At 35.2% G+C, this 27,000-nt stretch overlaps 5 protein-coding genes across 8 annotated transcripts; 4 read left to right on the top strand and 1 right to left on the bottom strand.

The window, feature by feature from the left end:
* Window positions 1-766: 766 nt before the first annotated feature.
* LOC104265507 lies at window positions 767-6,812 on the top strand. Of its 2 annotated transcripts, XM_026833712.1 has the most exons (5): window positions 767-1,083; window positions 3,877-3,990; window positions 4,054-4,201; window positions 4,264-4,371; window positions 6,700-6,812. In XM_026833712.1, the coding sequence occupies exons 1-4, from the start codon at window positions 950-952 to the stop codon at window positions 4,369-4,371; spliced, it is 504 nt and encodes a 167-aa protein (XP_026689513.1). In that variant the 5' UTR covers window positions 767-949; the 3' UTR covers window positions 6,700-6,812. The 2 variants fall into 2 exon arrangements, with proteins under 2 accessions (XP_026689513.1, XP_009857980.1); XM_009859678.3 differs by lacking the exon at window positions 6,700-6,812 and having other exon boundaries at window positions 4,264-4,479.
* Window positions 4,480-7,418, bottom strand: LOC100179350 (retinol dehydrogenase 12-like). 2 transcript variants are annotated; one of them, XM_002132147.4, is made up of 6 exons: window positions 7,075-7,418; window positions 6,879-7,017; window positions 6,691-6,800; window positions 6,188-6,353; window positions 5,444-5,663; window positions 4,480-4,746 (listed from the first exon to the last, which is right to left on the bottom strand). In XM_002132147.4, exons 1-6 carry the CDS (start codon window positions 7,252-7,254, stop codon window positions 4,620-4,622), a joined length of 942 nt encoding a protein of 313 aa, XP_002132183.1. In that variant the 5' UTR covers window positions 7,255-7,418; the 3' UTR covers window positions 4,480-4,619. The 2 variants fall into 2 exon arrangements, with proteins under 2 accessions (XP_002132183.1, XP_009857981.1); XM_009859679.3 differs by having other exon boundaries at window positions 5,573-5,663.
* A 663-nt stretch (window positions 7,419-8,081) lies between these two features.
* On the top strand, window positions 8,082-11,313 carry LOC100187240. Its single transcript, XM_002132149.4, has 4 exons — window positions 8,082-8,414; window positions 9,281-9,425; window positions 10,226-10,335; window positions 10,539-11,313. The coding sequence occupies exons 1-4, from the start codon at window positions 8,163-8,165 to the stop codon at window positions 10,830-10,832; spliced, it is 801 nt and encodes a 266-aa protein (XP_002132185.1). The 5' UTR covers window positions 8,082-8,162; the 3' UTR covers window positions 10,833-11,313.
* Window positions 11,314-11,895: 582 nt separating this feature from the next.
* On the top strand, window positions 11,896-21,742 carry rbp1-like (Retinoblastoma-binding protein). Of its 2 annotated transcripts, none has more exons than XM_009859668.3 (18): window positions 11,896-12,063; window positions 12,622-12,732; window positions 13,026-13,091; window positions 13,226-13,373; window positions 13,831-13,962; window positions 14,069-14,148; window positions 14,286-14,398; window positions 14,456-14,622; window positions 15,061-15,185; window positions 15,873-15,982; window positions 17,345-17,512; window positions 17,840-17,980; window positions 18,131-19,685; window positions 19,742-19,839; window positions 19,909-20,047; window positions 20,424-20,574; window positions 20,733-20,876; window positions 20,936-21,742. In XM_009859668.3, exons 1-18 carry the CDS (start codon window positions 12,061-12,063, stop codon window positions 21,067-21,069), a joined length of 3,585 nt encoding a protein of 1,194 aa, XP_009857970.1. In that variant the 5' UTR covers window positions 11,896-12,060; the 3' UTR covers window positions 21,070-21,742.
* A 78-nt stretch (window positions 21,743-21,820) lies between these two features.
* On the top strand, window positions 21,821-26,570 carry LOC113474141. Its single transcript, XM_026833935.1, has 5 exons — window positions 21,821-22,349; window positions 22,521-22,603; window positions 22,908-23,127; window positions 23,185-23,401; window positions 24,017-26,570. Exons 1-5 carry the CDS (start codon window positions 22,038-22,040, stop codon window positions 26,464-26,466), a joined length of 3,282 nt encoding a protein of 1,093 aa, XP_026689736.1. The 5' UTR covers window positions 21,821-22,037; the 3' UTR covers window positions 26,467-26,570.
* Window positions 26,571-27,000: the final 430 nt, after the last annotated feature.

The raw sequence follows: 27,000 nt of genomic DNA, 5'->3' as shown, positions 1-27,000 counted from the left end.
GAGTCGGGGAAGATGGGACACCTTTGACACATTATATCCCAATAGCCTGATCGTGTTTTAAACCATTGACCACGGTCTGTGGAAGTCGTGAAGGTACGGTTTTATAATTCAATAAATGTTCTTTGTTTACTACCCAATTGAAAATAGAAAACAAAGTGAAAAGGTGTCCCAACTACCCCCACCCTGCTATATTATCTAATTCTTTTACAACAACGGTCGACTGGTCTCGATCAAAAACAAATCTGAAGTAACCAACAAAACGGGTTCTAGTCGCCATTGGTGACTGTGGAGCAGTAGGCAGAATGTATTTATACATGTTTTATAACTAATGAAACTTATGACGTATGAGGATTGAGTGATTGGTGAAGAATATGTGTAAATACGTATTGTACAACTCCTGTACCATGGATTTAATGTAAACTTACACTAGTTAACGTTGTCGTCGCTTAAAAACGTTTGTTTTCATGAATTTTAACCAACTGTAATCACGCAGTAATCAGGTAATGTTAGAAGTTAATATTATTCTTATGATGTTGAATTAAAAATAATGTTTTAATTGCGATTAATGATAATACGGAATAAGAGTAGTGCATTTAATGCGTCCCCACTTAAATGCTAATAGTTTGATTCAGTCGTGAATCGTTGTGTGGATACAACACGCGTGCCGTTCCACTATGTAAAGTGCATTAGGAAAGTAATCGTTAATTAATCGCTCATCGTGCGGTTTTAAATCGGATCTATATGACCACTAACGTGCTCAAAAACCAGCAGTCGTTATTGTTGGTATAGTATATTTGAATAGTCTAATGAAGTATACTTAAAGCAAGGTAGATGGCATAATGTTGTTTAACCACCACATGCTCTTGTGTCATGTTTTTACAGGCTTATGTTGGAAGGACACTATTATAGCTCTACCTGAGGTTGGAACCTCAAGAAAAACTACGATAAAATGCAAGGTATTCACCAGGTAGTTTATTCAGATGAATATATTTCAAGATCACGAGTAAGACACAGCGATGGAATTTTTGATCGAACTGACAATCAACATAAACAGAATAGTCAAAGCGTGAACAGAGCCAATAGGTAAAATGATATAGTAGGGTGGGGGAAGATGGGACACTTTGTCGGACGAGACTTTTTTATAATTTTCTTTTTACGGACCCCCATTTAATGATAATCAGGAAAATAAGGTTACAGAATTATTCGACAGTATTATCACGACTTTATAAAACGCCCGTCAAAGCAGATTACTGTTTTTAAATATTAAAAAGATATGTAAAATAGAAACAGTATACTTTGAACAGGTAAAAAATGCGAAATAGTAAGGTGCTATTTTTTAATGCACGCTAAATCATAGTAAAGTCAATGAATATTTTTAGTTTGCGTGTGCGAACGATTAAACTAGTTTCATAGCTTCATAAAACAACCTTGAATATTTCGTACAGTTTGATTTTTTTTCATAAAACTAGTTTTAGTTTTGTAAAAAAACACTGAGATATAAGCATAAAGAAAATAGGCAGGGGTCAATATGACTTTAATTTGAGATAAAAAACAACCAAAAAAATATCGGTTTAATGTTATATATATAAAGTTTATCATGGCAAAGAAACTAGCACAGCCTGTTAAACTCGGCAGGTTAACTACAAGTTGCAGAATACTGCTACTGTAATATTTTGAAAATATATTTGAAATTTGGTCATTTGCACTTGGTGATAATTAATAAGAAGTGGCTTGTGCCAAAAACAGAGTAGTAATACCCAATTTGTAGCAAAAATAAAAACATTATTAATAGTTATTATCAATTATCTGTTATTACAAGTTCATATACATTTGTAGGATACAATATTTACCCATTGATGTTTGAACATTACCCATTGGCGTTCAAACAATACTTATTGTTATGCAATAATACACTGTATAATTAACATGTAAAAACTATAGCAGTAGGGCAAGAAAAAGATTGTTTAGACTTAATTTTCAAAGCGTTCAGTATTATTTCGTGTTATTTACGTATATACCCATTTATAAATACACTTATTATTCAAAATTAACAATCATTTTAAACTGTCCCATCTTATCCTGTGTGTTTTCGAATTTATAAAATTTCACCTGTTGTGCGGATCGCTAAATAACTCCTCGTGTGTTTTATTATATTTTATTAAATTGTTGTCAATTAATAAAGGAATGATAGTACATCTATTTTGATTTTGGAAATATTATTTAATATGTGCTTAAGTGTCCTATCTTCCCCCATTGTACTATAATTCCAATTTTCCTATATGCATATTTTGTTTGTGGAGTAAAGCAAACCATCATCCTAGTGACCACATATGCTATATATAATATAGTAGTATGGGGGAAGACGGGCCACCTTTAGCAGATATTATCCAAATATACTGATTGGTTTTAAACAATCACCAGCGGTCTATGGTGGTCGTTATAGTATGGTTTTATAATTCTTTGAATATTCTTTGTTTACCACCAAATGAGAAGAGAAAATATAATGGTGTCCCATCTTCCCCCACCCTACTACTTTTATATTCTATATGAACGATGAACTAACCACGAGGAACTCTGGTGAACTAGAATTCAGGCCTGAGTTTGCTTATTACGTCAAATCCAAACATATATGGCGCCGCGGCAGGGTGGGTTTAAGTCGTTTCACTGCTGCCATCGTGGACGTATATATCCTTGGGCAAGACATTTAACTGCAATTGCTCTAACCGCGTGGTGTAAAATAAGATATAACTTATTATTTTATCCTCGCGTGGCCGGAAAACGACAGTCGTTATCACACGGGTTTAACACCTCGTTTCAGCTTACGAGTTACCATGTACGTTACTTTGTGGATGGTTATTTTTCTTTATTTTTTTTAATTTTTTTATGTATGGCCACTGCCTAATAGAGATATCCGTGGTATGGCTGATAGCTAGACAACCCATTAGTGACCACTGGGTTGGTGTCATTGCCGTTAAGTGTCTTGCCCAGCAAGGACACATAAAACGCCCACAATAGTAGCAGCGTCAAGCCTCAAATCCATTACCTAGGTAACAGGCAGACGCGCTAATTATTATGCCACGACGCTGGACGAATATTTCGTACAGGTTAATTAATCCCGTATGACTAGTTTTAGTTTTGTGAATAAAACAGAGATATAAACAAGAGGAAAATAGGCAGGGGTCAATATGAATTTAATTTTGAATAAAAACAACAAAAAACATCGTTTTAAAGATATATATGAAGTGAAAATGGCAAAGTAATAGCATAGAATCGTTTAACTTTTGCAGGTTAACTACAAGTTGCAGACTGTCAATATAAAACACACTATCAATATAAAAATATTTCAATTTGGTGTGCCGTCTTCTCCCACATTATAGTTTTGTATGTTTTTATTGCCAAACTTTGAAAGGTTTTCTTTTAATTCATTAATTTTATACCTAGGGGGTAATTCAAATATAATACACTGACATAATAACAAGATAATATTTTAAAAATATATTCGAAATTCAATCATTTGCACTTGGTGATCGTTTGAGAAGTAGCTTGTACGAAAAACAGTGTAGCAATGCTCAATTTGTAGCAAAATGTAAACTTTATTAATAGTTATTATCCCTTTTCTGTTATTACAAGTTCGTATGCATTTGTAGGATACAATTATTATCAATAGATGTTGTTCGAACAATACTAATTGACGTTCAAACAATATCAGTTTCTTGCAATGATGTAGTGAATGTAACATGGTAAAACCAAAGCATATATACTAAGCATATATATAGTATATATGCTTTGGTAAAACTATAGCAGCGGTAGGGCAAAGAAAGGAATGTTTAAACGGCCTTTAAAACTATATATGAATAAAATCTACGCTGTCTGCAGCCGATCACAACTCATCCATTCCACCAATCCGGACCGTTTCTCAGTTACGTCATTTGTTTTATTTGTGCGAAATGCACTTTGTTGTTGTTGCTGCTTGGGATCAAATAGAATAAGGTTAGAATGTTCCTGAATATTTGATAACTTGTTCTATTATTCATCTTGTTCATATATTCGAAGTAATGCGCCATCAGATCAACACACATCGACCATTGTAGCTTCTACCAGTCGAAATTCTCTCAATGAAAGCATTCCTTTGCGTGGTTCACCAGATGGTAAAGAAAGCAAACGAATCTCATCAGTTTCGTCAGCAGACAAGTTTAACTTGGTTTATATTTATTGACTTTATTAAAATGTTGAATTAGTAATAGTTTTTAACCCACTTTGCAGTTTAACTCGTCCGATGCGATGGCATTTCTTGTATCTGAACCTGGTTTCGACGCAATTAATCTGAACGAAAATTTGACTTCAGGAGCTACCAGCAATACTAGCAGCTAGGTATAATGGATGCTTGCTATTGTGCTATAACGTATGTAGATGCCAACTATATGCTTACTCAACAAGCTAAATTCAAAACTTACATTTATAGTAAAGAAACAAAAATTATGCATGTACAGTGGGCTTTTAATTATATAAAAATATTAAATTGATATTACTACAGGTACACTATGTAACGAATTTGATTGCACAAAAACTTCATTTTACGTCACTCAGTTCATAGTTACTCGACGTTTTAAAACTTGAAATCAAAGTCTATGTGTAGGAAAGGTTATAAATTCATTAATTCCCGTCAATTCGCAGCTAATGTTCCACAGTTTAACAGCATTTCTTTTGCTCTTTGCTTCACCACTTTCGTACGCAATTGCACAGTCGCTGTTGATTTAAAATAATAGCATTTTCTTTTTTGCTCACTAATTTGTAAACCTTAATATATAGTGGTGGGGAAAGATGGGACACTTAGGCACATATTGCTTAATAGTTCCACATGACGGTATATTTGGGTGATACTACGAATTAGTACTATTATTACTTGATTAAATGACAACAATTTAAAAAGATATATTAAAACATACGAGGAGTTATTTAGCGATTCGCACGACAGGTGTAATTTTACAAATTCGAAAACAAAGTTTAGCAATAAAAACGTACACAACTACAGTGTGGGGGAAGACGGGACTACAAATTGAAATACTTTCCGTACGTTTATATCTCACTTTTTGCACAAAATTAGTTTAAAACTGAGACAAAATCAAACTGTACTAAATATATAAGTTTTTGTTATGAATCTATGAAACTAGTTTAATCGTTCACACTCGCAAAGTATAAAATTTCTCCAGCTTTATTTTGATTTAGCGAGCTTTCAAAATTAGCACCTCACTATTTTGCACTTTTATCTGTTCAAAAAATACTGTTTCTATTTACCATATTTTATAAATAAATTTAAATAGAGGTCCATAAAAATAAAATTAGAAAAGTCTCGTCTGACAAAGTGTCCTATCTTCCCCCACCCTGCTATATAACTATTAAAATAACACCTTATAAGGATTTTTCACAAAAATAAAAAAAATACCTAAAATATTTGCCCGTGACGTTTAGCAGCTCAGGCGCTACACTGCAGTAAATTGTGGTTTGTGCTCCGTACTCCGGCGATTTCCAGAACATTTTCATAAATGGGTTCATAGTTTTGTGAAGAACCCACCTCCATATTGACAATTCTTCGTCATGTAAATGTTGCCATAATCCAGAACGTATCACACCAGGGTGCAAAGAATTAACCGTCACGCCACTTCCTGGTAACAACATTTTTTTATCTTTACCAATACGATATTATGAAGACCGAAATAATTAAGACAACGAAAAGACTATCTTGTAAAAAAATACTTGTACGCAATATACAAATATACAAAGAGCTGTGGCATCTCAAACGATTATTGTGGTTTTATTAAACTGTGGATCGAAATAGTTCCGCATAACATGGTCTTCTCATTACATGCGTCCGGTGCCGTAGCACAATCGGTTAGCGCGCCTGCCTGTAACCCAGAGTTAATAAGCTCAAAGCTCCTTCCTGCTACCTTCGTGGCCTCATGTGTCATTGGGCAAGACGCTTAACGACAATTGCTCTAACTCAGTCGCCACTAATGGGTTGTCCAAATTATCAGCAACACAAAAATCACACAAAAAGTAACATACTCGGTAACTCGTAAGCTGGCACGAGGTGTATGAACATCCATGTTATAACGATCGCCGTTTTCCGGCCAAGCTAGGATAAAATAAATTACTTTTATTCATTTATTCATGAATATAAAACGTAAACCTTTTAGACGATCACTAAGTTCTCTAGCAAACAAAATGTTCATCAGTTTGCTTCGGCAGTATGTGTCCATTCCTTCACCTGAATTCATGTCACTCCATTGTATATACGTTTTCCCAATTCTGTGTGCCTCAGATGCAACAATTACTACCCTACTTGGAGCGCTATGCTGTGGAAAAGTAATAAAATTGTATAAAGTATTGTGGGGGAAGTGATAACCTTAAACACATGTTGTTACCCATTTTAACAATCCAAATATATGTTTTGGGACGAAATATGTTACAACACAATCATGCTGTTACTAACTTACAGCGCGGTAAGACAATGCAAGACGTGGTAAGACAGATCGATGGGCATTCAAAATAAGGATTTTATTATTATATACATGTTTCAGTTATTGAAAAAATGTTTTTATTACTGGACAGTGGATATTCACCTTTTATTAATGTAAAGAAGTTTCAGGCGATTGTCTGAGACGTAACGCTTCGTCAAAACACACAGCTCACCTTTAACAGGTCCAGAAGTAAATTGGTGAGCAAAAAGTGTCCTAAATGATTTACACCGAAGTGAGATTCAAATCCGTCTTTTGTTTTGGTTTCCGGACAAAGCATGACGCCTATCAATGGACAATTTTATATACATAAGTTTAATCTCTTCCTTAGATTTTATTTCATTTGACATTTGCTTTATTTACCAGCATTATTGATTAAAACATCGATTCGACGTTCTGTCTGATTAATGTCATGCGCAAAATCTCGTATAGACTGCAGTGAACTTAAGTCCAGTTTCTTCACAACAACATATTTTTCTTCCTTTCCAGTTTCTTTTAAAATCTTTTTTTAGAATAAGAAATGTAAAACTTATGTAACATGATTAACCACAATTCCTACTGTGTCTTTCGCAGCCAAAGCAAGTTCCATGTTTCTACACGCTAATATAACTCTTCCTCCGCGTTTTACAAGATCTCTGGTAGTTATAAATCCTATTCCAGCATTGGCGCCGGTTATTATGATGTTTTTACCGACCATTGATATGTCGCTCCTCACCCACCCGTTCCGAACACTTTTCATAATCAATTATATTTAAAAACCAGTAGATTGTTTCACAGAACCCACAACAACGACAATCCACTTAGGAAGAATTGCTTAAAACGTAAACTTCACCCGCCCTCGGGAAAATGAATCATTAACTTTTTAAGGTCGACGATATTTACATGACTTTCAGTGGTTATCTAACCAAGAAAACGTCACTCAGTTTCAGCCTCAGTTGATTTTTTTCATATTAATTTTTTAGATAGTAGTCCAAGCACTGTTCATAAATTAAAATGTATTATATGTCAGTAATAAAACTCGAAACAAAGGGAATAACGATTTTTTGGTAGGTCTGTTTCGAGTACAATTTAGTCCGGGAAGAAAGTTTGATCTAGGTGGTACTGCGCTTTCGCCGCAACGCCACTAAGCATGCGCAGAAGAAAAAGAAGAAAATGTCATGCTTCTTGCATAAAATATGTTGTTACCATCTGCACATGTGTAGTGGCGTTGCCACATGGACCATATATCGTACCTGGAACAAATCATACACGAGACCGACAAGCGAAAGGCAACACGCTCCTCTCTGCAGTCTGACCTACATTCTGCTGTCTGTGTTTGCTTTCATAGTTTCTCGTAACTCGGTTTGTTGTAACTAGTTTCAAGGTCGTAACGTACCGAATGTTTTATTGATTCTGCAAGACCTTTGTTTGTTGTGCGGGGCAAAGTTTAACAATAACCGCCAGGCAATGACTCAGATAAAGCCTACAGTGTGTTCGATTAAAGTGCAGCAATAGCCTATACAGTGTCGATCAGTCAAAAATATAGGCCTAAATTTAGTAAAGAATTTTTATATGCATGCACACAAACATTATTGACAGCGCAGTTAGTCAATAAATAAAAAAAACTTTAAACAATGCCTTTCGTGTTTCAGTTTTAAACTCCATAATATGAAGGTGATAGTTGCCGGATTTTCCAAAACAGGAACTAAGTCAATGCTTGCAGCATGCAGGGAGCTTGGGTATAATACTTACGACTTCATGGAAAACTTTTGGTACCTCGGTAATGATTGGAACAAAATAATGACAAGTGGAGGGACGACCGAAGATTTTAAAAGAATGTATGAAGATGTAGATGCATGTATTGATGCACCCACATTTTGTTATTGGGAAGAAATTCATCAAGCCTTTCCAGATGCAAAAGTATATATAATGTTTATTTTATGTTAATCGAACAAAGCACGTATAATTCCGCGTTCAAACATCTTTAGTCATATTCTTTAAACAGCGTTTTATAAGGACGGGTCATGTTTGAATGTCCATTACTCTGAATATCGTGATTAGTCGTAAAAAAACGTGACGCGTATTTATATACTTGAAAGTCATAGCCTGTCCGGTATATTTCACCACATAAAATGCTGTTTTTTGAGCACTGGTTTATTAAATTTTAATTGTGAACTACTTCGTGCAATACCTGCACATCATACTGGGGTAGGTCGTGTGATAGCAGGTATAACAGAGTCGCGTCGCTAGAAACTTAATTAATTATATTAAATACTTTATTTTATTTACGAGTTATGTTGTTGTGCAATATAATTACCTGTAGGCACAGCTTATAGTTTATGTATAGTACAGTGGGAGAAGATGGGACACTTAAAAGCACATATTGCCAAATGTTTCCAAAATTAAAATACAGGGTTTTTGGGTAATACTATAGTATACTGATCGAAGTGGTATTACCCAAAAAAAACATTTTTTATCCGTTCAAAATAAACCGTTTGTATTTTACATATATTTTGTTATTTATAAAAAGTAATAGTAATCGGCTTTAACGCGCGTTTAATAAAGTCGTGATATAACTGTCGAACAAATCTGTTACATTATTTTTTCGATTATCATTAAATGTGGGCCCGTAAAAAGAAAATAAAAAAGTCTCGTCTGACAAAGTGTCCCAGCCCCCGAACCCTACTGTATAACTAATTTGTATACAATTATTAGCATACAATATCTTTGACCACAATACGTTTTATTGTCAGTGATATTCCCCTATAACTTAATGTTCTTCACAGATAATATTGACACTCCGCGATGAAGAAAGTTGGTATAAAAGTTTTGCAAAGCAAATGGAAACTCTTGATCGGAATATTGTGCTGAAAATAATGTTCATTTTTACTCCGATCGGATACCGGATGTTTAATTTTTTTAAAAACCTTAGTAAGTATGCTACATACAAAAGTGGCAAGATGGTTCATCTTTTTTTACATTATGTTTCTATGCTGGGTCCCCCGTTTGATGATAGACGAAAATAACGTTTCAATATAATTTGACATGTGAGTATTCTCACGGCTCACCAAAGTGCGCGTTTTTTAAATTAAATTATTGAAATTAATCAAAATCAACATTTTAAAATAGAACAACCAGGATAGGTAATATTCTTTCCTCATATCACACCTTCTAAGGATTTCTAGTTGGCCCTGCATGATGCTAAAGTTTTCATGAATGGTTTCCTAAAATGCTTTTCTCTCGTCTGTGTTTAAAATATTGTGAACCAATTAAGATATCAGAGTAATGTACATAGTAGGGAGGGGGAGACGGGACTTGGACAATGACAATTAAGACTTTTGTTAAAAATTTTCCTTTATACGGGTATAACAGTTTATTGATAAACGAAAACAAATGTTAGAGTATTATTCGAGAGTATTTTCACGATCCAGCAATGTGCGCGGAAAAAGCGGTAATGTAAGTGTTTTTAAAGTAATGATAGTACTAGTTCGTAGTTTTACCCCCAAAAAACGCTATTTTGACTTTGGCAATATGTGCTTAAGTGTCCCATCTCCAGCCATTACACTATATATGTTAGAAGTTGACCATAGCGCATTGATCATATATAACTAATAGGTAAACTAGTTTATATACTGGATTATCGTTCTTGTGATGTTCGACTGTGTATATATCTTCACTTTCATATAATGAAAGAGACCAATAGAGATAATGTAATTTTATAATGTCATTAGATAGAGTGGCTTACTCAACCTACACTTCCCGTCCACGGATGAATATGAACGTATCGAACGAAATGTTACTAAAGCAACTTTATCGAAAACACAACGCCCATGTTCTTATGGTAACCTAGAGGACAGTGGTTTTGTTAATCATTAAGTTTTGTGTATATTAACTCACGACTTACTAAAAATGTCTATATAGAACTATACTAGCTCATTAAGTTACATCCCCATTCTTTTAATAGTAGGCCTATTAGCTGTTCGCAAACTGTTTCAAAATTCGCATTTTTTAAAGCAATTCATCTAAATTGCACCATTTTGACAGAATGCTCCGAAAGAAAAGTTGCTTGTTTACAATGTGAAACAAGGATGGAAACCGCTGTGCAAATTCCTTGGCAAACCTGTCCCGAAGTCACCTTTTCCACACAAAAATAAAAATGCAAGTCTATATGATGAAATGATGGCTGAAAATCCAATCGCACGTCGTGGGTTTACTGAGCTCACACTTACTACACTTGGATTTGCAATTTTCGTTAGTTTACTGTACTTGTTAAATTCTCGCTATGAATTTCTGGCAAAATTTATTCCTTTAAAAAGGTTGCTTCAAAGATTTCTGTAGCTTTTTAGCAACCCGTTAAGTAGGGATATATATTTTATTTATAATAAATCATTTCTATTGTTTTGTCTATAATTTTTTGAATTGTAACGTTAATTTATGCAAAAGGCTCACGTAATGGTAAGGCCAATAATACAAATTACAAACATTTAAAAAATAATTGTAAGATGGTCAAGACAAATAGACTCGATAACAATAACAGAATGTCCCCAAACATAAGCAAAATGAATCTTCTAAATGGTCTTAATCTGTTATGAAATAAAAGCTATTCCGCACATTGGTGCATGCAAGCGTAGATTTTGAAAACAAATTCGTAGAATTTCCCCTACATCTATTCCAAGACCTGAATGTATTTTAGGCCTACTTTCACATGGTATTGTGGCTGAGGCGTTTACATCGTAACTGTAAGGTGTAGCTGATAGATGCTCCTATTGCTGATTTGAATTGTCGTACGTGTCCTTCAAAAATACACTAACGGAAAATGGACAATGCTTTGACCCAGTGCTCACTAATGTTTGTCCAAATTGTTGGTCATACAAATAAAATCACCCACAATGTTACACATGTGGTAACTCGTAAGTGAACACTTTCGCTGCTGTTAGAGAGATTACAGGTCTAATGCATGAACACGCTATAAACTAATTAGCATAATATTAATTAATAGTTTTCAAGCGTTTCCAAGCGACGACAAGGTTAGCTTATGTAAGTTTACATAGGGAGTTGTACAAAGCGTATTTAAACATATTCTTTACTAATCACTCAATCCTCATAGAATAGATCATAAGTTTTAATTATATATAAGTTTTTATTAAGTTAAATTACATGTATAAATGCATTTACAAGTCTTTATGAGCTATAATACACCGCTTTGTGAGTTACTTCCGGTTTGTTTTTTGATCGAGCGTAGGTGACCGTTGTAGTAAAAGGGTTATTAACATTATGCTTCTTAGTTTAATACGTGCTCCCCCATTAGATCTTTCATCTCTTGTTTCTTAAACATTTCTAATCATAGTCACGCATGGTTGATTTAGTCACTGTTTTGAGACTAACTTCCAAGCAGCTGGCGTGATGTCATAATATTTTCAACCAATCGGGTAACATCATCATTCAGTTGTTGATCACAATTTTTGATGTGTTTGTTGCATAGAAGATACGAATGATTTCGCTGCCTGAGTATTGGAGATGTAAAAAGTTGGCTGTGCACTCGAATTTGCCCTGAATCAATGTCCTAATGGTAAGATTAATAAGTAAACATGGGAATTTCTTTAAACTATTGCTGTTTTTGCAAGTGTATGTATATAACGTGAACCTTTGATGTCGAGTCTTACTTCAGCAAAAGTCAGACACTCAAAATATTTTTAGCCTAAGTGTTGAAGTATTTATTGAAGTAGAGTAACAGTGTATTTGTTTTACATAACAGTTTATTAAGTTAGTTTAGGTTTATATTAAGTACCATATTTGAGATTTATTTAGTTATAGTGTGTGTGTGTTTGGCATTAGTGATAAAAATGTTATCAGCACCTGGAAGTTGAATTTGCCTAAACCAATATGTGTTTATGTTAGTAAAGTCGTTTGGGTTTCTAGTTTTTTTTTACACAATGAATTAGAAATTATTGTAGGTCAAGCAAACTGCGGTAATTCCAGAAATGGTTTCACAGACAATTTACAGAAAGCAGAGCAAGCATTTCAAGTTACTTAAGGTCAGGAGTGCTTATACTTTTCTGTGTACAAAACGTTCCCAAATTGATAACAGCTTTCCTAAAAATCATTAAACCAGTTCTTTTGTATGCAGGCAAACCCAGAAAAACATCATTTATCTGTTGGAACAGAGGTTAGCGCCAAATACAGAGGTGCATTCTGTGAAGCAAAGATAAAATCTGTTAAAAAGAATGTCAACTTTCGTGTAAGTAGTTTATTTAACTGTGTATAAATCCTTAGGAAAAGAGTAGTTCAAATCTGCATTCTGCTACAGGTGTTCACAAAAATGACCACAAAAATGGTAAAAAGTTTAAAATTATCATTCTATATAATGTTTGAAAAGGATATTTATTTTTTAAAAGGTATGAGTAGCTTGACTTTTTAAAACGCGCCTTGGTATCATCTCTAAAGGGTTAAACATCAATTAAGTATAAAAGTAATTAATACTGCATCATTGAAGTCGCTTTGGTAGATTTGGCTAAAATTTCTTTTTTTTAGGTTATGCAGAAAAAAGACAATAAGTTCTATTATGTGAATGAAGATTCAATAAAGGGAAATTTAAAGGTAATTCTTTGTGTGTATTTTGATCATCAATGTGGTTTAGCATGTTAAACTTTGTATAAAACCACTTGTCTTTTACAATGCATGCATATTATAATATACACACGCATAAACATTTTTAATTCTTATTTAATTAGTTGGGATCAACAGTAGAAGCTCAGTTTCCTGAGCAACATGGTTGGTGTGAGGGAGTTATACAAAGTGTTCGTGACAAGAGCATTTACACTGTCGAGTTTGATGATGGGGATGTAAGAACCTTATCTCGAGGATCTTTATGTTTGCAAGGTAAGTTTGATGACTTATCTAAATAGGCTACTCAATAAAATTTGATTTATTAGTTAGCGTTCGATACTTTATGGTTAAAGGTTTTGTTAACTTCAGTATCGCTTGAATTTAAGCAAGAGGTGCAACCAAGTAGACTGTCATGCAATTTTTGCTTGCAGCAAACACGCACTGAGCTAGAAAATACTAGGAAATACTGACACACACAACGTGTTGCATTCCATTGGAATTAAAGCATCTGTCAATTAATTGTTTAAGGATTTAGACACGTCTGTTTAATAATGTAATATATGATTATGATACATGTTTTAAATTACCACAGAAAGAATAGGTGTTAGTGTGTACAACCAATAAAGCAAGCGTTTTTTTTAATGAGTTTTAGTTAAATGTGCAAATATGACAGTCTTCTTTGAAACGCACTGGTTTGCGCAAACAGCAGTTAAACTTGTATTTGTTGCAGGGGTTCGTCATTATGCTGAAAGTGAAACTCTGGATCATCTTCCTTTGACTGACCCAGAAAATTTTGGAACCCCAGTTCTTAATGGGAAGAGAAAACCAAAGCGAAAAACACCACAAAGTTCATCAGCTTTGGGTTGGTTTGTTTACAAAGTGATTTATGTTCAGAGAAATGATTTTCTGATCATGATAGATAGTTTTGGTGATTAAAGATGAGAACATAATATTGATTTCTTATGCAGATGAAAGTGAAGAACATTGTACACCAGACCGTGAACCACCAGCTAAAAGAAAACTAAACTCTCCAAAAAGTGATGCAAAGGTATTGTTTGTTCTACAGTGTTACTGTAACACAGTGATTATGACTCAACAAAATCTTTTTCATAATGCTATTATGCTGACTCCTTTATTTGATTAGTTGTTTATATTAATGTTGATTTTATACATTAACCACAACAGGATATTGAAGACAAGCATGATGTAGATTGCGATGAATTAAGAATCAAGTGGCTTGCCGATTCAATGATGGGAAATCTAGTTCTTGTAGAACCCACTGATAAAAGAAAACATTGGTACGTGGACCATTTCTTACTAAATTATGCTGCTTATTTACAATGTATGCTATGCAGGTACCCTGCTGTGGTGGTTAACCCAATGTGTTATGAGAATTACAATGAAGTAAAGGATAATCATTTTGTGATTCGCTCGTTTAAAACTGGCAAAATAGCACGAGTGTTGAGGTGCAATAAACTTACAAGAAACAATGGACCTTTTAAGGTTGAACCATCATGGAAAGGTAAGAGTATTTTGTTTTAACAGATTTCTTGGAACTATCGTATTTGGATGCAACATCACATCACATATTGTATGTGATGTTGCATGTTTAAAAAACTTAAAACGGATTGAACATACAATGAACACGCTGGTTATGGGTTAAAAAGTACTCTTGAAGCTAGTAATTCACAACTGTCGGATGTAAGATTTAAGTTTTATAAAAAATGTTTCTTTAAATTTATTTAATTTAATTAATAGTTATCCAAAGAAATCTCAAATACTGATTAGAAATATATTTTTTGCACTTCTATTTCTGAATCTGACATATTCTGACATACTATTGTGTGGTATTTTTTGTTGTATTGCCTAATATTACTCAAGGTGTTTATATACAGTTGTATTCTCATTTTATTATATGTTATCCTAACATAAAATATGTAATTCCATCAACTTTTAATAGATGTATTGGATGATGCTTTTCGCTGGGAAGAGACCGGAGCCATTCCCGATGTTTGGAAGACAGATATCAAAGATATATTTGATGAAGATGAAGGAGAACAAAAGCTTCATGGCATGAATGACGAGGTGGATTACGTGGTTAAATATCTTTATTTGTGTTGTTTTTGTGTATATAATTGAATGTTTTCTGTATCATACAAAACCTAGAGTTTAAAAATATAATTACCAGAAACTAGGGATGCACAATACAGAATTTTGAATCCGTGAGATTCAAATCCTTTTATATTTAAGTCTAATTACGGGATTCGGCATTCTGTTAATGATGTCATGTCTAGAAATCTCTTACCAATTTAAAAAAGCAATAATTTTGAAAAAATTTATTATTGTATTTGTTGGACTTTCGAGATAAAAACGTTTCGCAACGCCTTTTCAAAAGTTGATATACGTTTTGGCTTGGCCGTTTTGGCTTTATAGCTAGTTAAGCATTGGGCGTTTTCGCATCATCATTTTGCAGGGATTGTAGCTCTCTTTTTCCGCAGAAAAAGACGAAATGTCTGATGTTATGCATAATGTATAGTGTGAAAACGCCAAATGCGAAAAATTCGGCAACCGATCATCATGAAGCCAAATAAACCAAAGTTACAATTTTTGATTATTTATAGCTCACGATCCAGCAAAGCTACTATTAAAGGGTTAATAAACAGATTTATGTTGGTAAAATTATTTTTCCCCTTTGAATAAAAAAGATTCGAAAAAAAGTATTTTTCTAAAATCTAGAATACCAAATTATTCTGTAATGCGCATCCATACCAGAATCATGATTTTCTTGAGCAACTTTACAAGTTCATGGAAGATAGAGGAACACCTGTGAACAAGACTCCAGTCCTTGGCTATAAAGACTTGGACCTATTTATGCTTTACAAGTAAGAATTCTCACAATATTGTGGCGAAGGTATAGTAACATAAGCGGCTAAAGTCAAGCTACCTATAGGTTTTAAAAGATAAAAGCTTACGCAGGGTGCTTCTAACTGGTAAAGTAGGTTGATCATTGCACTATCAATACTATATATTACCTAGTGTTTATTTTAAGATAAGTTAGTGGGATATTAAATCGTTTATGGATTAACCCTTTTGACGCAAGATTGTTTTTCGTAATTTTTCACTTTTTGACCAGGTCTCATTTAATTGGATTTTGTAAGCAAAGCATAGCAACTAGACCAAAACTTTCTTTTTTGTGCAATATAAAATTATTCAAATTCATATGTTTAGTTTTTTGATGACATCATCATAACATTGTTGACGTCACAATATATCTTAGATTATTGAATATTGCAATAAAGAACTGAACTATTAAAATATAACTTATTGCAAACTTGATCAGTATGTAAAAACTTTATAAAGTTACCTACATCATAACCAGAAAAAAATCCATGTCAAAACACGCTCTTGTACACTGGGATTTTCTTATCACAACTATTTGCCTGTTTGGTTCATGCGAAAAAGGCAAAAACTGTGAAAAACTGGGAATCAAACTCGTAAGCAACACTTAAATATGCCAAAATATGTTCACAAACCTTGGCAAAAAAAATCCCTAAAATTTTTAAATACTTAGACAGTTTGACATATACTTTATTTCTAAAAGTAACAGAAACTGTTTCTTCTTTTAAATGAGACCAAATTTAGGACTGTACGATAAAAAAATAACGGCGCAGCCAAAAAAAATAAGGGGGGAGTTTAAATCTTTTTTTGAACCCCCCCTCCTTCCTTTTTGCCCTGATTGATGTACTTTATTATAATAAGAAATGACTAAACTCTGTGGAACACTACTCTGAAGCGGTATAATGTTTCTTTGTTCTGTTTGGGAGAAATCTCAGACTAGAATTCAGAGCGATATAATGTTTTTTTGTTCTAAGCAGAAGAAATTTCGGACACTAATTTAGAGCGATATAATGTTTCTTTATTCTGAACGGAAGAAATCTCGCAAATCCGTTGATCAGTTAATTTTGTTGAAAATCTGGACGTTGCAGATTTTCTGTGCGTTTGTCACTCAAGCTACCAAATTTGCTGAAAGTTACAAAAAATTGCTTTTTCGAACAATGTTTTTTGGCCTCATTTTTATATTTGCTTTGACGAACTGTATGGTCATTTTAGTTATTGGCTGTGTTTTCGCAGCGTAACCGATGACGCGTCTGTAGGGTTAATGGAAACCTTTTTTCCAGGGTATGCATACATATCTTAGGCACCTATGAGTGGTAATATTTAATTCACACAATATTTTTGTATAGTCTGGTGCAAGCCAAGGGTGGTTTCCATGCAGTATCTTTGTCAACTGATTGGAGAGATATTTACACAGAACTTGGTATTCCTAAGCTTACTCAAGCAGCTGGTCATCATGTAAAGAATGCTTATATTAAATATCTGCTCAATTTTGAAGAATATATGATAAGCTTCAGGTAGGTGGTTAAAAATTAGAATTAGTTTGTTGTTAAAGTTTGTTGAAGTTTGTATAATGTAGAAAAAGTTCATTTGACATTTAAAATTCTTGTTATTTAGGTAAAATTGATTTGTTTTAAAATATAATAGCATGAAAATTTGAAAATAAATATTCTTTTATTTTACATATTAATGTGTGTTATAAATATACAATAATGAGAAATTATACATTTTTTTGTTTACTGTGTCAAACCTTATTAATTAGTATTATAAATTAAATTAGGTGAAATTAAAAGATACTGCATAAAAAGTTAAACAAACCTGTTAATTTTGTAATTTGCATACAGGCAAAGGAATAAAGTGCAGAATAATTCTGGTCTCTCTAAAAGTGATCCTGTTGCCAAAGTAAAAAAGGAGAAGTTGAAAAGTGGTCGATCATCACCTCCAGTACGAGATGATGAAGATGGAAGTTTAAGGAGGACAAGTCGGTTAGTCCACAGTTGTGTTAGTAAACCATACCATATTATGATAATATTAACATGATGCTGGTGAATTATTATAACAATTAGAGAGGACATTATGGATACCCTTATTTCTTATGTACTGAATAGTTACCGATTTAATATTTTCCATTCCAGGCGACGGAAAGTATCAGAATGTAGCTCTGTTGGTGATTCAGATTTGCTCAAGGAAATAAAAAGGGGAAGAAAAAGTCGTCAAGAAGATATGAAACGAGATTCTGATGTTGATGATGCAAGTTCTACAACTGGTTCGGAAAAATCGGTCACTAGAGGTCGTTTGGCGAGTGAGGCGACATCTGGTGTCAAGAAAGATCGGAGGAGATCAAACAGTGGAACTCCTGGGAGGAGGAAGAACGTTGTTTATAAGATCGGTGATAAACTCAAGGTGAAGTATGGGAAAGATTCATTTAAGTTGTATCATGCTAAAGTTGTGAGTGTTGAATGTATTGAGGGACAAGAAACAAGATATTTTGTGCATTATGCTGGTTGGAACAGCAGACATGATGAGTGGATCAAATCATGGCAAATATCAAGTTGTGTGAGTGAAAGTTCCACAAGTGCATCTTCGTCCAACTCTCCAACTACTACACTAAAGGGAAAACGACCAAAAACTCCAGTTCCTTTTGAAGGAAAGCTTGAAAGTGAAAGTGCAAATGGTAAGGTTGCTGTCGGTTCAACAACCAAAGAAGTTTTAAAAAGTGTAACTCAAGCTCTAACTTTTACAACATCTTCAAATGATCAGGAGATTAATAAAGAAATTATTTCTGAAGTAAAGAAACAAGAAGAGAAACCAAAGACGAGGATGCGAAGAAGAAGCACATCCTCTTCCACTCCTCCTCCCGCTCCTGTGGCATCCACGTCAACAGAGAAGCGAGCTTTGTCCGAGGAGAAAATTTTAACATGCCAAACCAGTTTGGTAAAATCAAGTGAAGCATCAGAAGGTGCCGACTTAAAATCAAACACTAGATCTACTGGAAGAATATCGCCACTTATCTCGGGATCTTTCCCATCAAGCAGGCGAACATCTACACGGAGATCAAAGTCACCTGCGTACCTCCGCGAATCAACATTATATGGAATAAGTAAGCGAATCAGAACCAACAGCACAACCTCAGCATCAGAAGAAACAACATCTGCAGAGACTCAAACTGAACAAGTCCTGGAAACTGATGCAAGTTCCGATGTCTCCAAATCTGCTCATTCATCCCCATCTCTTGATCATCAATCCTCTCAATCTACATCGAATGATGAAAGTGGTGAAAAATCATTGAACCATGAACAAAAACAAACTCAGCGAAAGTCTGATGAATTGAGAGAAAAGTTGACAGATATTAAAGAAGAGAACGACTCTTCAGATGAAAGTGAACAAAAGGAAGATGCTGATGAAGACACTCAAGTGGAGCAAGTTACTGGTACTGGTACGGATGTTTGTGAAACATCAACAAGTGCTCCCCTTCCAATAAATGAAGATGTAGAAGAGGAGCAAAATGATGAAGGTAACTCCAATATTGCTGAGGAAAATGGCAGTGAATCTTCAAATGAAGAAGTGGATGAAAATTCTAAATCCTCCCCACACCAGGAACCACACAATGACCTTCAAGGTTATGTTGAACCAGCAATACCTGATGTAGTACCTCCAATAATACCCTTACAAGCACCTTCCAGTAGTAAGGTAAGAGTTGCATCATGGCATGTAATTATAAACAAAAACACAAGTTATATTTTAAGGTTTTGGTCGAAAACACACCGCCCACAACACCTGAACCATCACCGGATCATTTCTATGAAGAACAAGTTGAAAGCGACAACATTCCTAACATGGGAAGGTTTGTTTGTTTGTTTTATATTGGATATTCTGTGTGATGTGTATATTTATTATGATTTTATATTTATAGCGGTTCAAGCTCGTTAAGTGGGATGGAGATCAATCAATCCTCACCTGGATGCAAAGATGAAAATAAAAGTGAGGGTGAACCAAAGAGGAAGAAAAGAGGGAGATCCGGTCAATCGAGACGGAGTTCAAAAGCTGATCCTGTGAGCATTTGATTTAACAATACCAGTTTATCTAATACTTAGGCTCGTCCTGTGGCGTGGCACAGTGGTTGCCGCATCAGGCTCTAACCTATATGTTCGAGGCTTGTGGCTGCTACCATTGTGGGTGTATGTGTCCTTTGGTAAAATGCTAAACGACAATTGCCACAACCCAGTGGTCACTAATGGGTTAACTAAATTATCGGCAATACATAAGAAAAAACACCCATAAAGTTACATACGAAGTAACCGGTAACTTGTGGTCCAACGTAAGCGGGCACGAGGTGTATGATACAGAACATTAATGTTATATTAACCGTCGTTTTCAGACCACCAAAGATAGGAAAAATTACCTTCTTTTATTTATTTAACTGAACAGCAATGCGAAAATCATGATACTGAAAGTGAAGAAGATACCCCACCCGGTGGTCAGTGTGATAGTAATGCAAAAGGTCGTCGACGAATTAATAAACGAAAAGCGAAACCGAAACCTGCTCCACCCACTGCCCCACCACCTGTTATGTTTGAAGGTAGTTGCCTTTTTTAATCATTTACAAATCCATTGATACATGAATGGAAAAACAATAAGCTGCAATAGATTATTTAATTGAAAACTAATGTGAATCATAAATACCTTTATTTATTACTATCACTATGTGCCATATAAATTGAAACTAAAACATTTCAGAACTTGCACTAATGACACCTGAGCAGCGTATTGCTGTTTTGCAAGCCAAACTATCTGAGATGAGAACCGTCTATCAGCAATTGAAGCAGGAAGTTCAATCGATTGATCGGAAGAGGAAACGGGCCAAGAGGAGAGAACAAGAAGGTTTTTAATCTTTTCTTCAAAATGTTCTGCTCATGTTTATCATTATATAAACTTTGTAGTTGCCGGTTCAAACTCACCGAATAAAATTCTTCCTTCTCCAATGAAGCGTGAACATTCTGATGAGAGCGCTTCTAGTGGCGAAAACACAGCAAAAGATGTAGACACTCAGTCTATTTTCGTGTCGAAGACTTAACATTCATAAATCTAAGTTTTCTGCACTGCCTTTTGCTACATTCGCCAAATTTATTACCACCGACTCATTTCTTTTATACAATCAGCTCTTTGTGTATTCGTTGATGTTTTATTTATTGAGCAGTTCTGGTTTACAACCAAAGTTGCCTATTTATTTGAACAACTGCTCTCCTATCATTACCATGTTTTAAACCCTTAGTGGGTTTAGAAAGATATTTCATAACATGCTGCGTATGACCGACCGTACAACAAGCTGCATGCTCTCTACTGCTCCATGTGGAATAAAGCACTTTGTAGTTTTACAAGAAACCACCGTTTTATTGCCATTTCGTTTCTTTTCAAAGAGTTTCCCCATCGTGCTTTGTTTCCATGTGCATTATGTTTAATTGCTGTCTTGCAAAGCGGCATGTAAGTTTCCCAGCAAACTGGATGACACAACCTATAATGCCCCAAGTCCGGTCTTCCAGCAGCTGCTGACCATCAACTCACTTAAGAGTTGTTTTGTTTTTATCTTTCTCCGAGAGAATCTTATTTTCTACAAAATTCGAAAAATGTAAAAAAATCGTTTATTGAGCTTGGTCCGTTTCACATTCTTACCACAGAGCTCGTATTGTTGTGTAAATATTTAAATCTAATACAGAAAGTTAAACCTAGTAGGTTTAGTTTCTCACGAACTATGTCTCTTTGATACTAATTTAATCAAATTAGGGTGCTAAAGAGCAATGGAATTGAAAATTAATCGACTACATTGTTAAAGCTCCATGGTAACTCGCCTAATTAATCTGTCCGACGTTAAGTAATGTCGTTGCTGGGGATACTCGCTTTCCGCAACTTTTATAATGAGTTTTATAAATACATACTGCGCCATTCAGTTAAAGTTATGTAACAATTTGTTATCACTTTAACAACATACCTCTTGGTACAGGTAGTAGTAAACGAATTGGGAAAGTTACAGCTATAGTTGCAACTATGCTTTCCTATAAGCAGAAAATCAAACCACCAAAACAGGGGAAAATCGAAATGGAAAGTTTTGATTTATATAAGGACTTACCTGAGCTTGTGCCTCTTGACGAAAGCAAAGTTCCGATTTCAATGCCGAGGTTTGACGTTCCGACACTGACAAAGAATGCATATTTTAGTGGACGGGGTTCGAATTTATCAGGAAGTAGTTCTGGGCGATCATCTGGTGATAATCTTCCCTTATCACCTCTTCTTACTACTCCACTAAGTAGCCAGCAACTGCCACGGGGTATGATGGAGTCCGCTGTTACTATGCTTCAAGTAAGTATGCTACCATCGTGTGGGCTATAGCATGGCCTACTAGAGATATCTCCATAGGCCATGGCTACAGTTATATGTTAGTCGCAGGTTACACAACTTAGCCTATAATAACCTTTATTTTCCTGTTTAATTGCTACAAAAACGATTTATTAAAGAGATTAATTGATACAGGTGGATGAAAACAATACCAGCAAATCAACAACCGACTGCCTTTTGGTTGTTCCGCAAAATACTGTACCGATGGCTAAACACAGGTATTTATCTAAAGCATCTTTAAACGCGTGAGCGAATGCTTAACAAGTATAGGGTGGGGTAAGATAGGACATGTTTTTATTTGTTTTTTTCGTCTCATTTGGTAATAAACAAAGTATAGTTACAAAGTTCAATAACTCGCCACTGCACATAGCGTTTTACTTTGTTTAAAACACGGTCAGCAAACAAGGATTTAAGTGTTAACGGTTTAACGGTATCCTATATCTTACTCCACTTTACTACGCAGGTATACATACCGTTTGTAAATCGTACAAAATTAAGACGTAATTTTGTACATCGTTACAGGAAGAACTATACTAAGAAGATGAACAAGCTAAAGAAAGCGGAAGAAGAAGGATTTATCACAGATGAAGAGGTTTGGAGAAGACGGAAGCAACGCCAAGAGAGGGAGAAGATCGAAGCTTTTCGACAGCGCCACGCGGGGAAGACAGGGGCAGTGAAAAAGTTGGATTGGGAAACTTTTGTTGAGGGTTATGATGAACATGAACAAGTTAAAACATTAGAGGTAACAATGTGCGAACCTTATTTACGTCAGGGTTAAAAACACGATTAATCTTTCCAGGAGGAGATTTATAAACCGACTTATGTTGCCAACGCTAATCTAAAAGACGAAACCCTTTTTTCTGCTCTTGGTAAAAGCGTGATGCCACACAAAAGAATAGCATTCGTTGGGACCGTTGTACAGAAAATCGAAAAACGGAAACAAGAAAAAAAAGAAAGACAAATTAACGAAATGATGATCAAGCATTTCCATTCCAGTGACGATGGTGACACAAAGGGTAATGATAATGAGATATATATGCAATGTTGTTCCATCAATATTTTAATCATGCAGTATATACATAAAGTTAATTAATTGATCACAGTCAAAAGTTTATAATGTGACTTGTATAAGTTACTTATGTTGTGCAATAGTGCATCATTTCACAATAACCGGAACAACCACAGTTAAACACACACAAAAACAGACATACATATTTGGCAACATAGTAGTTGCCGACGTCAAACAATAATATCAATATTTAAGACAAAAGAATAATACAACGGCGGTTCGCTACAGAAATGTAACGCAATTACACTTTGTAATAAATCAATGACCCATCTTCCCCCATCCCATCATTATAGGTGTTTTGATAATCAAGAGTATGGTAATGAACGTATGCCATTGATTTATTCTTGCGTGGCGTGATAAAACAGAGTCGTAACACCGGTTTCGTCTTTTACACGCCAAGTGTGCGCTATTACCGCATAAGCAATCTTGTGATATTTTTGAGAAAGTTCTCATTTTTTTGTAGATTAAACAAAACCCCTATGTTGTCATATCTCTTTCATTTCTATTGACCTTAACTTGTTAATGGGACTAATACTCAACCTACTTTATTTGTAATTTACAGTTAAAACGTATGGGATGAAAGAAGCACTGGAAGAGCTAAACGCAAGACACGCAGCGAGCAACCAACCAACACCTGACAAAGTTTCACTTGATACTAACTCTTTAAACACGGAAGAAACTATGGAAACAAAAGAAACAAAAAGTGAAGATGTATACGAGACTTTGGAAACAATTAAAACTAAGATGACACCTTCTGTAACACGCGATAGTTGTCGACCAGTAACTGCAGAGCCTCCTGTCCGACAAAGAAGTTGGTTGAGGCACGCGCAAAGTGAAAGCGACATTTATGCCTCTATTAAAAAACAACAGAAGCCATTTCTTCCACCGCCATCGTTATACAATGATACTGGGAGCCTTATTTCGTTTTCAGAGCTGCTTATGGCCAAAAACAAAACCCGTTCAGTGTCGGCTACTGATTTATCCCAACCTTACGAACAATTTACCGATCTTTCGTATTTCTCCGAAGAGTATGAAGATAAAGTTACTGACGCTGCGATAGTTCTGCCTCCAGAAATTAAAGAACAAAAGCAGACTGTGAGAGTTAAACGAAGAAGTCGGTCACACCACACGACCCTTACTGCGACAGAACGTAACCAACAACATAGAAACAGTAAGGAGAAAATAAGAACATCTGCAACTGGTGGCCGCAGAAGAGGGCGGTCAGCCACACGGAGACATGCGAACAAAAGACTTCACAAAAGCGTGGGAGATAATTTGAATGAAATAGGGAAGCAGGCTAACCAGCCAAGGGGAAGCAGTGATGCGTTGTTGCAACAGCTTGCGATTGTTTCCGAACAACAGAACGAGATTTTAGAACGGATGCAAAGAATTGAGAAATCGACAAAAACAAAACGAAGACATCGTTCCATGGACAACTTGCTAAATCGAGCAACAAAAAAAAATATCGGAAGAAATTCTGCCAGTTCTCTGAGCATTAGTTCTGATGAGCATCAGGGCCTGAGCACAAAATTCGATGATTTAACATTTACTGAGGAACCTAAGCAGCCGCCAATTCCTGCTCCTTTAAACACAAAAGATGAAATATTGAAACGAATATCCGCTGTCGGGATACCGGTGTTGAAACTCTTCACCGGAGAAAACGAAGAAAATAAACCAGAACTCAAAACCCCGTCAATAACTTCCAGGTCGGCGAGCACGGAGAAGGAAGAAAAAAGTCCAACTGAGCTAATGGTGTTACCAAATCCACCTGATGAAAATCCCATGCTGTCATATTCGGAAAATACACACTCATCGCATGTGGCGATAAATCAAGTGACGTCATCAAACTCTAAACCACATCATGTGTCATCCAAAGTGACGTCACCCACACATGGCCAACCAACACATACGTCATCACTTGTTACTTCATTGAATTATACAAATGCGACACCTCCGCATGTGACGTCATCGAAATCTTTAAAACCAACACTCGAATCATCTCATGTGACGTTATCAAACTATACACAGGAATACATCGAAAACCAAATCCCTCTTTCTACTGAAACCGAAGTAAAAAGCAAACCTGCTCGTGAGGTTAGAGAGCAGGATCCGAGGTTGCATCAAAACCAAGTTGTTCAGAAAGAAAGTGTAAAAAAACAACGGCGACGAAGCAAACAATATGATGAGTACTCGGGAAGTGAAACGGTGGTTGAAAGGGTGAGGTCAGTTAAACGAAACATAAGTAGCAGATCGTCTGTGATTCGCGTTAAGGGAATTCCGCGTATAGACAAGGAGACTGAAGCTAATTTGAGTGAAACAATTCAGAGAGTCGTAGACGCTGGAAGAAATTCCGATGACGAGGGGTTTAGTTGGTCGGTTTTGTGGGCAAAACGAGAGGAAACTGAGTTTGAAAAGCAAGCACAGGGTGCTATTAAGAGAGTATTTTCTTTTTTTGGCATTAAATCAAACGAAGAACCAGCAGTGCAAAACGATGGCACCATCATCGCGGAGGTTGTACGCGTTGATAGTGATAACGAAACAATAATGTCTAGTGCAAGCTCACTTAACTATGAAGAACATAATATGCTATCTGAGCCACTGGTAGAAAAATCATTTCAAATACATCAGCATCAATCTGTTATTAAGACATCGCTCCCTGGCGATAAGCAACGAAGAACATATAAAGAACCTGGAAACACCTGGGACGGCTCACGAACAGACAATACGAGGCAAACTTCAACACACGAACCCTTTCCTAATTCAAACGAAAGAAAAAGCCTGAAAGATAAATTTCGGAAGAAAGTAATGCAAGTGACAAAGAAAAAAGGTAAATATGTGAAGCCACATGCTTCAGCAGATTACCAAGTAAATCACGCGATATACGATGGTCAACCGAGGAGACAATCAGCATTTTCTCTCGGCCCATCACGCAAACAACATTCCGTGGATTCGGGTTTTCTCACGAACACGAACGGCGATGAATCTCCAACCTGGAACGAAGCTGCTATTTAATTTAATCTTAAGCATTAAAAAAATAACAGTCTTCATTAAACTTTTGATGTAAATGTCGTATATAAGTTTGTTTTTAAGCAATAAATATTGTTATTGTTGTTCGAGTTGTTGGTATACGGTTTTTCCTAATTTAGAGATCCGTTTTGGAAAACGGTACCGATAGGACCAGGCAAAAAACGCATTATTTGTCTGAGATGAAAAGTTTGCAACAAAAACGAAAGTTATGTTTATAGACGTGAAATAGGAGTGAGAGAAAAAGGTATAGTACAATGGGGGAAGATGGGACACTTAAGCACATGTTGCCAAATATTTCCAAAATCAAAATAGATGACTATTATTCCTATTAATTGACAACAATTTAATAAAATATAATAAAACACACGAGGAGTTATTTAGCGATCCGCACAACAAGTGAAATTTTACAAATTCGAAAACACACAGGATAAGATGGGACAGTTTAAAATCATTGTTAATTTTGATTATTAGGTGTATTTATAAATAGAAATATACGTAAATAACACGAAATAATATACT

This window comes from Ciona intestinalis, chromosome 3, assembly GCF_000224145.3.
Source record: "Ciona intestinalis chromosome 3, KH, whole genome shotgun sequence".
Lineage (NCBI taxonomy): Eukaryota > Metazoa > Chordata > Ascidiacea > Phlebobranchia > Cionidae > Ciona > Ciona intestinalis.
This window is presented reverse-complemented; position numbering and strand designations above follow the sequence as displayed.

Excerpts from the sequence above, each read along its gene's own strand:
- LOC100179350 (XM_002132147.4), bottom strand. The coding sequence starts at position 7,254 with ATGAAAAGTGTTCGGAACGGGTGGGTGAGGAGCGACATATCAATGGTC. Across the intron at positions 7,018-7,074 it reads CTTTGGCTGCGAAAGACACA|ATTTTAAAAGAAACTGGAAA; the intron begins GTAGGAATTGTG and ends TTCTAAAAAAAG. Across the intron at positions 4,747-5,443 it reads GTCACGGGCAAATATTTTAG|CGACTGTGCAATTGCGTACG; the intron begins GTATTTTTTTTA and ends TTAAATCAACAG.
- LOC100187240 (XM_002132149.4), top strand. The coding sequence starts at position 8,163 with ATGAAGGTGATAGTTGCCGGATTTTCCAAAACAGGAACTAAGTCAATG. Across the intron at positions 8,415-9,280 it reads AAGCCTTTCCAGATGCAAAA|ATAATATTGACACTCCGCGA; the intron begins GTATATATAATG and ends TGTTCTTCACAG. Across the intron at positions 9,426-10,225 it reads TAATTTTTTTAAAAACCTTA|ATAGAGTGGCTTACTCAACC; the intron begins GTAAGTATGCTA and ends TAATGTCATTAG.
- rbp1-like (XM_009859668.3), top strand. Across the intron at positions 20,048-20,423 it reads GGAGTTCAAAAGCTGATCCT|CAATGCGAAAATCATGATAC; the intron begins GTGAGCATTTGA and ends TTAACTGAACAG. Across the intron at positions 20,575-20,732 it reads ACCACCTGTTATGTTTGAAG|AACTTGCACTAATGACACCT; the intron begins GTAGTTGCCTTT and ends AAAACATTTCAG.
- LOC113474141 (XM_026833935.1), top strand. The coding sequence starts at position 22,038 with ATGCTTTCCTATAAGCAGAAAATCAAACCACCAAAACAGGGGAAAATC. Across the intron at positions 22,604-22,907 it reads GTACCGATGGCTAAACACAG|GAAGAACTATACTAAGAAGA; the intron begins GTATTTATCTAA and ends ACATCGTTACAG. Across the intron at positions 23,402-24,016 it reads TGACGATGGTGACACAAAGG|TTAAAACGTATGGGATGAAA; the intron begins GTAATGATAATG and ends TGTAATTTACAG.
- LOC104265507 (XM_026833712.1), top strand. The coding sequence starts at position 950 with ATGCAAGGTATTCACCAGGTAGTTTATTCAGATGAATATATTTCAAGA. Across the intron at positions 1,084-3,876 it reads AGCGTGAACAGAGCCAATAG|CCGATCACAACTCATCCATT; the intron begins GTAAAATGATAT and ends CGCTGTCTGCAG. Across the intron at positions 4,202-4,263 it reads CAGCAGACAAGTTTAACTTG|TTTAACTCGTCCGATGCGAT; the intron begins GTTTATATTTAT and ends CCCACTTTGCAG.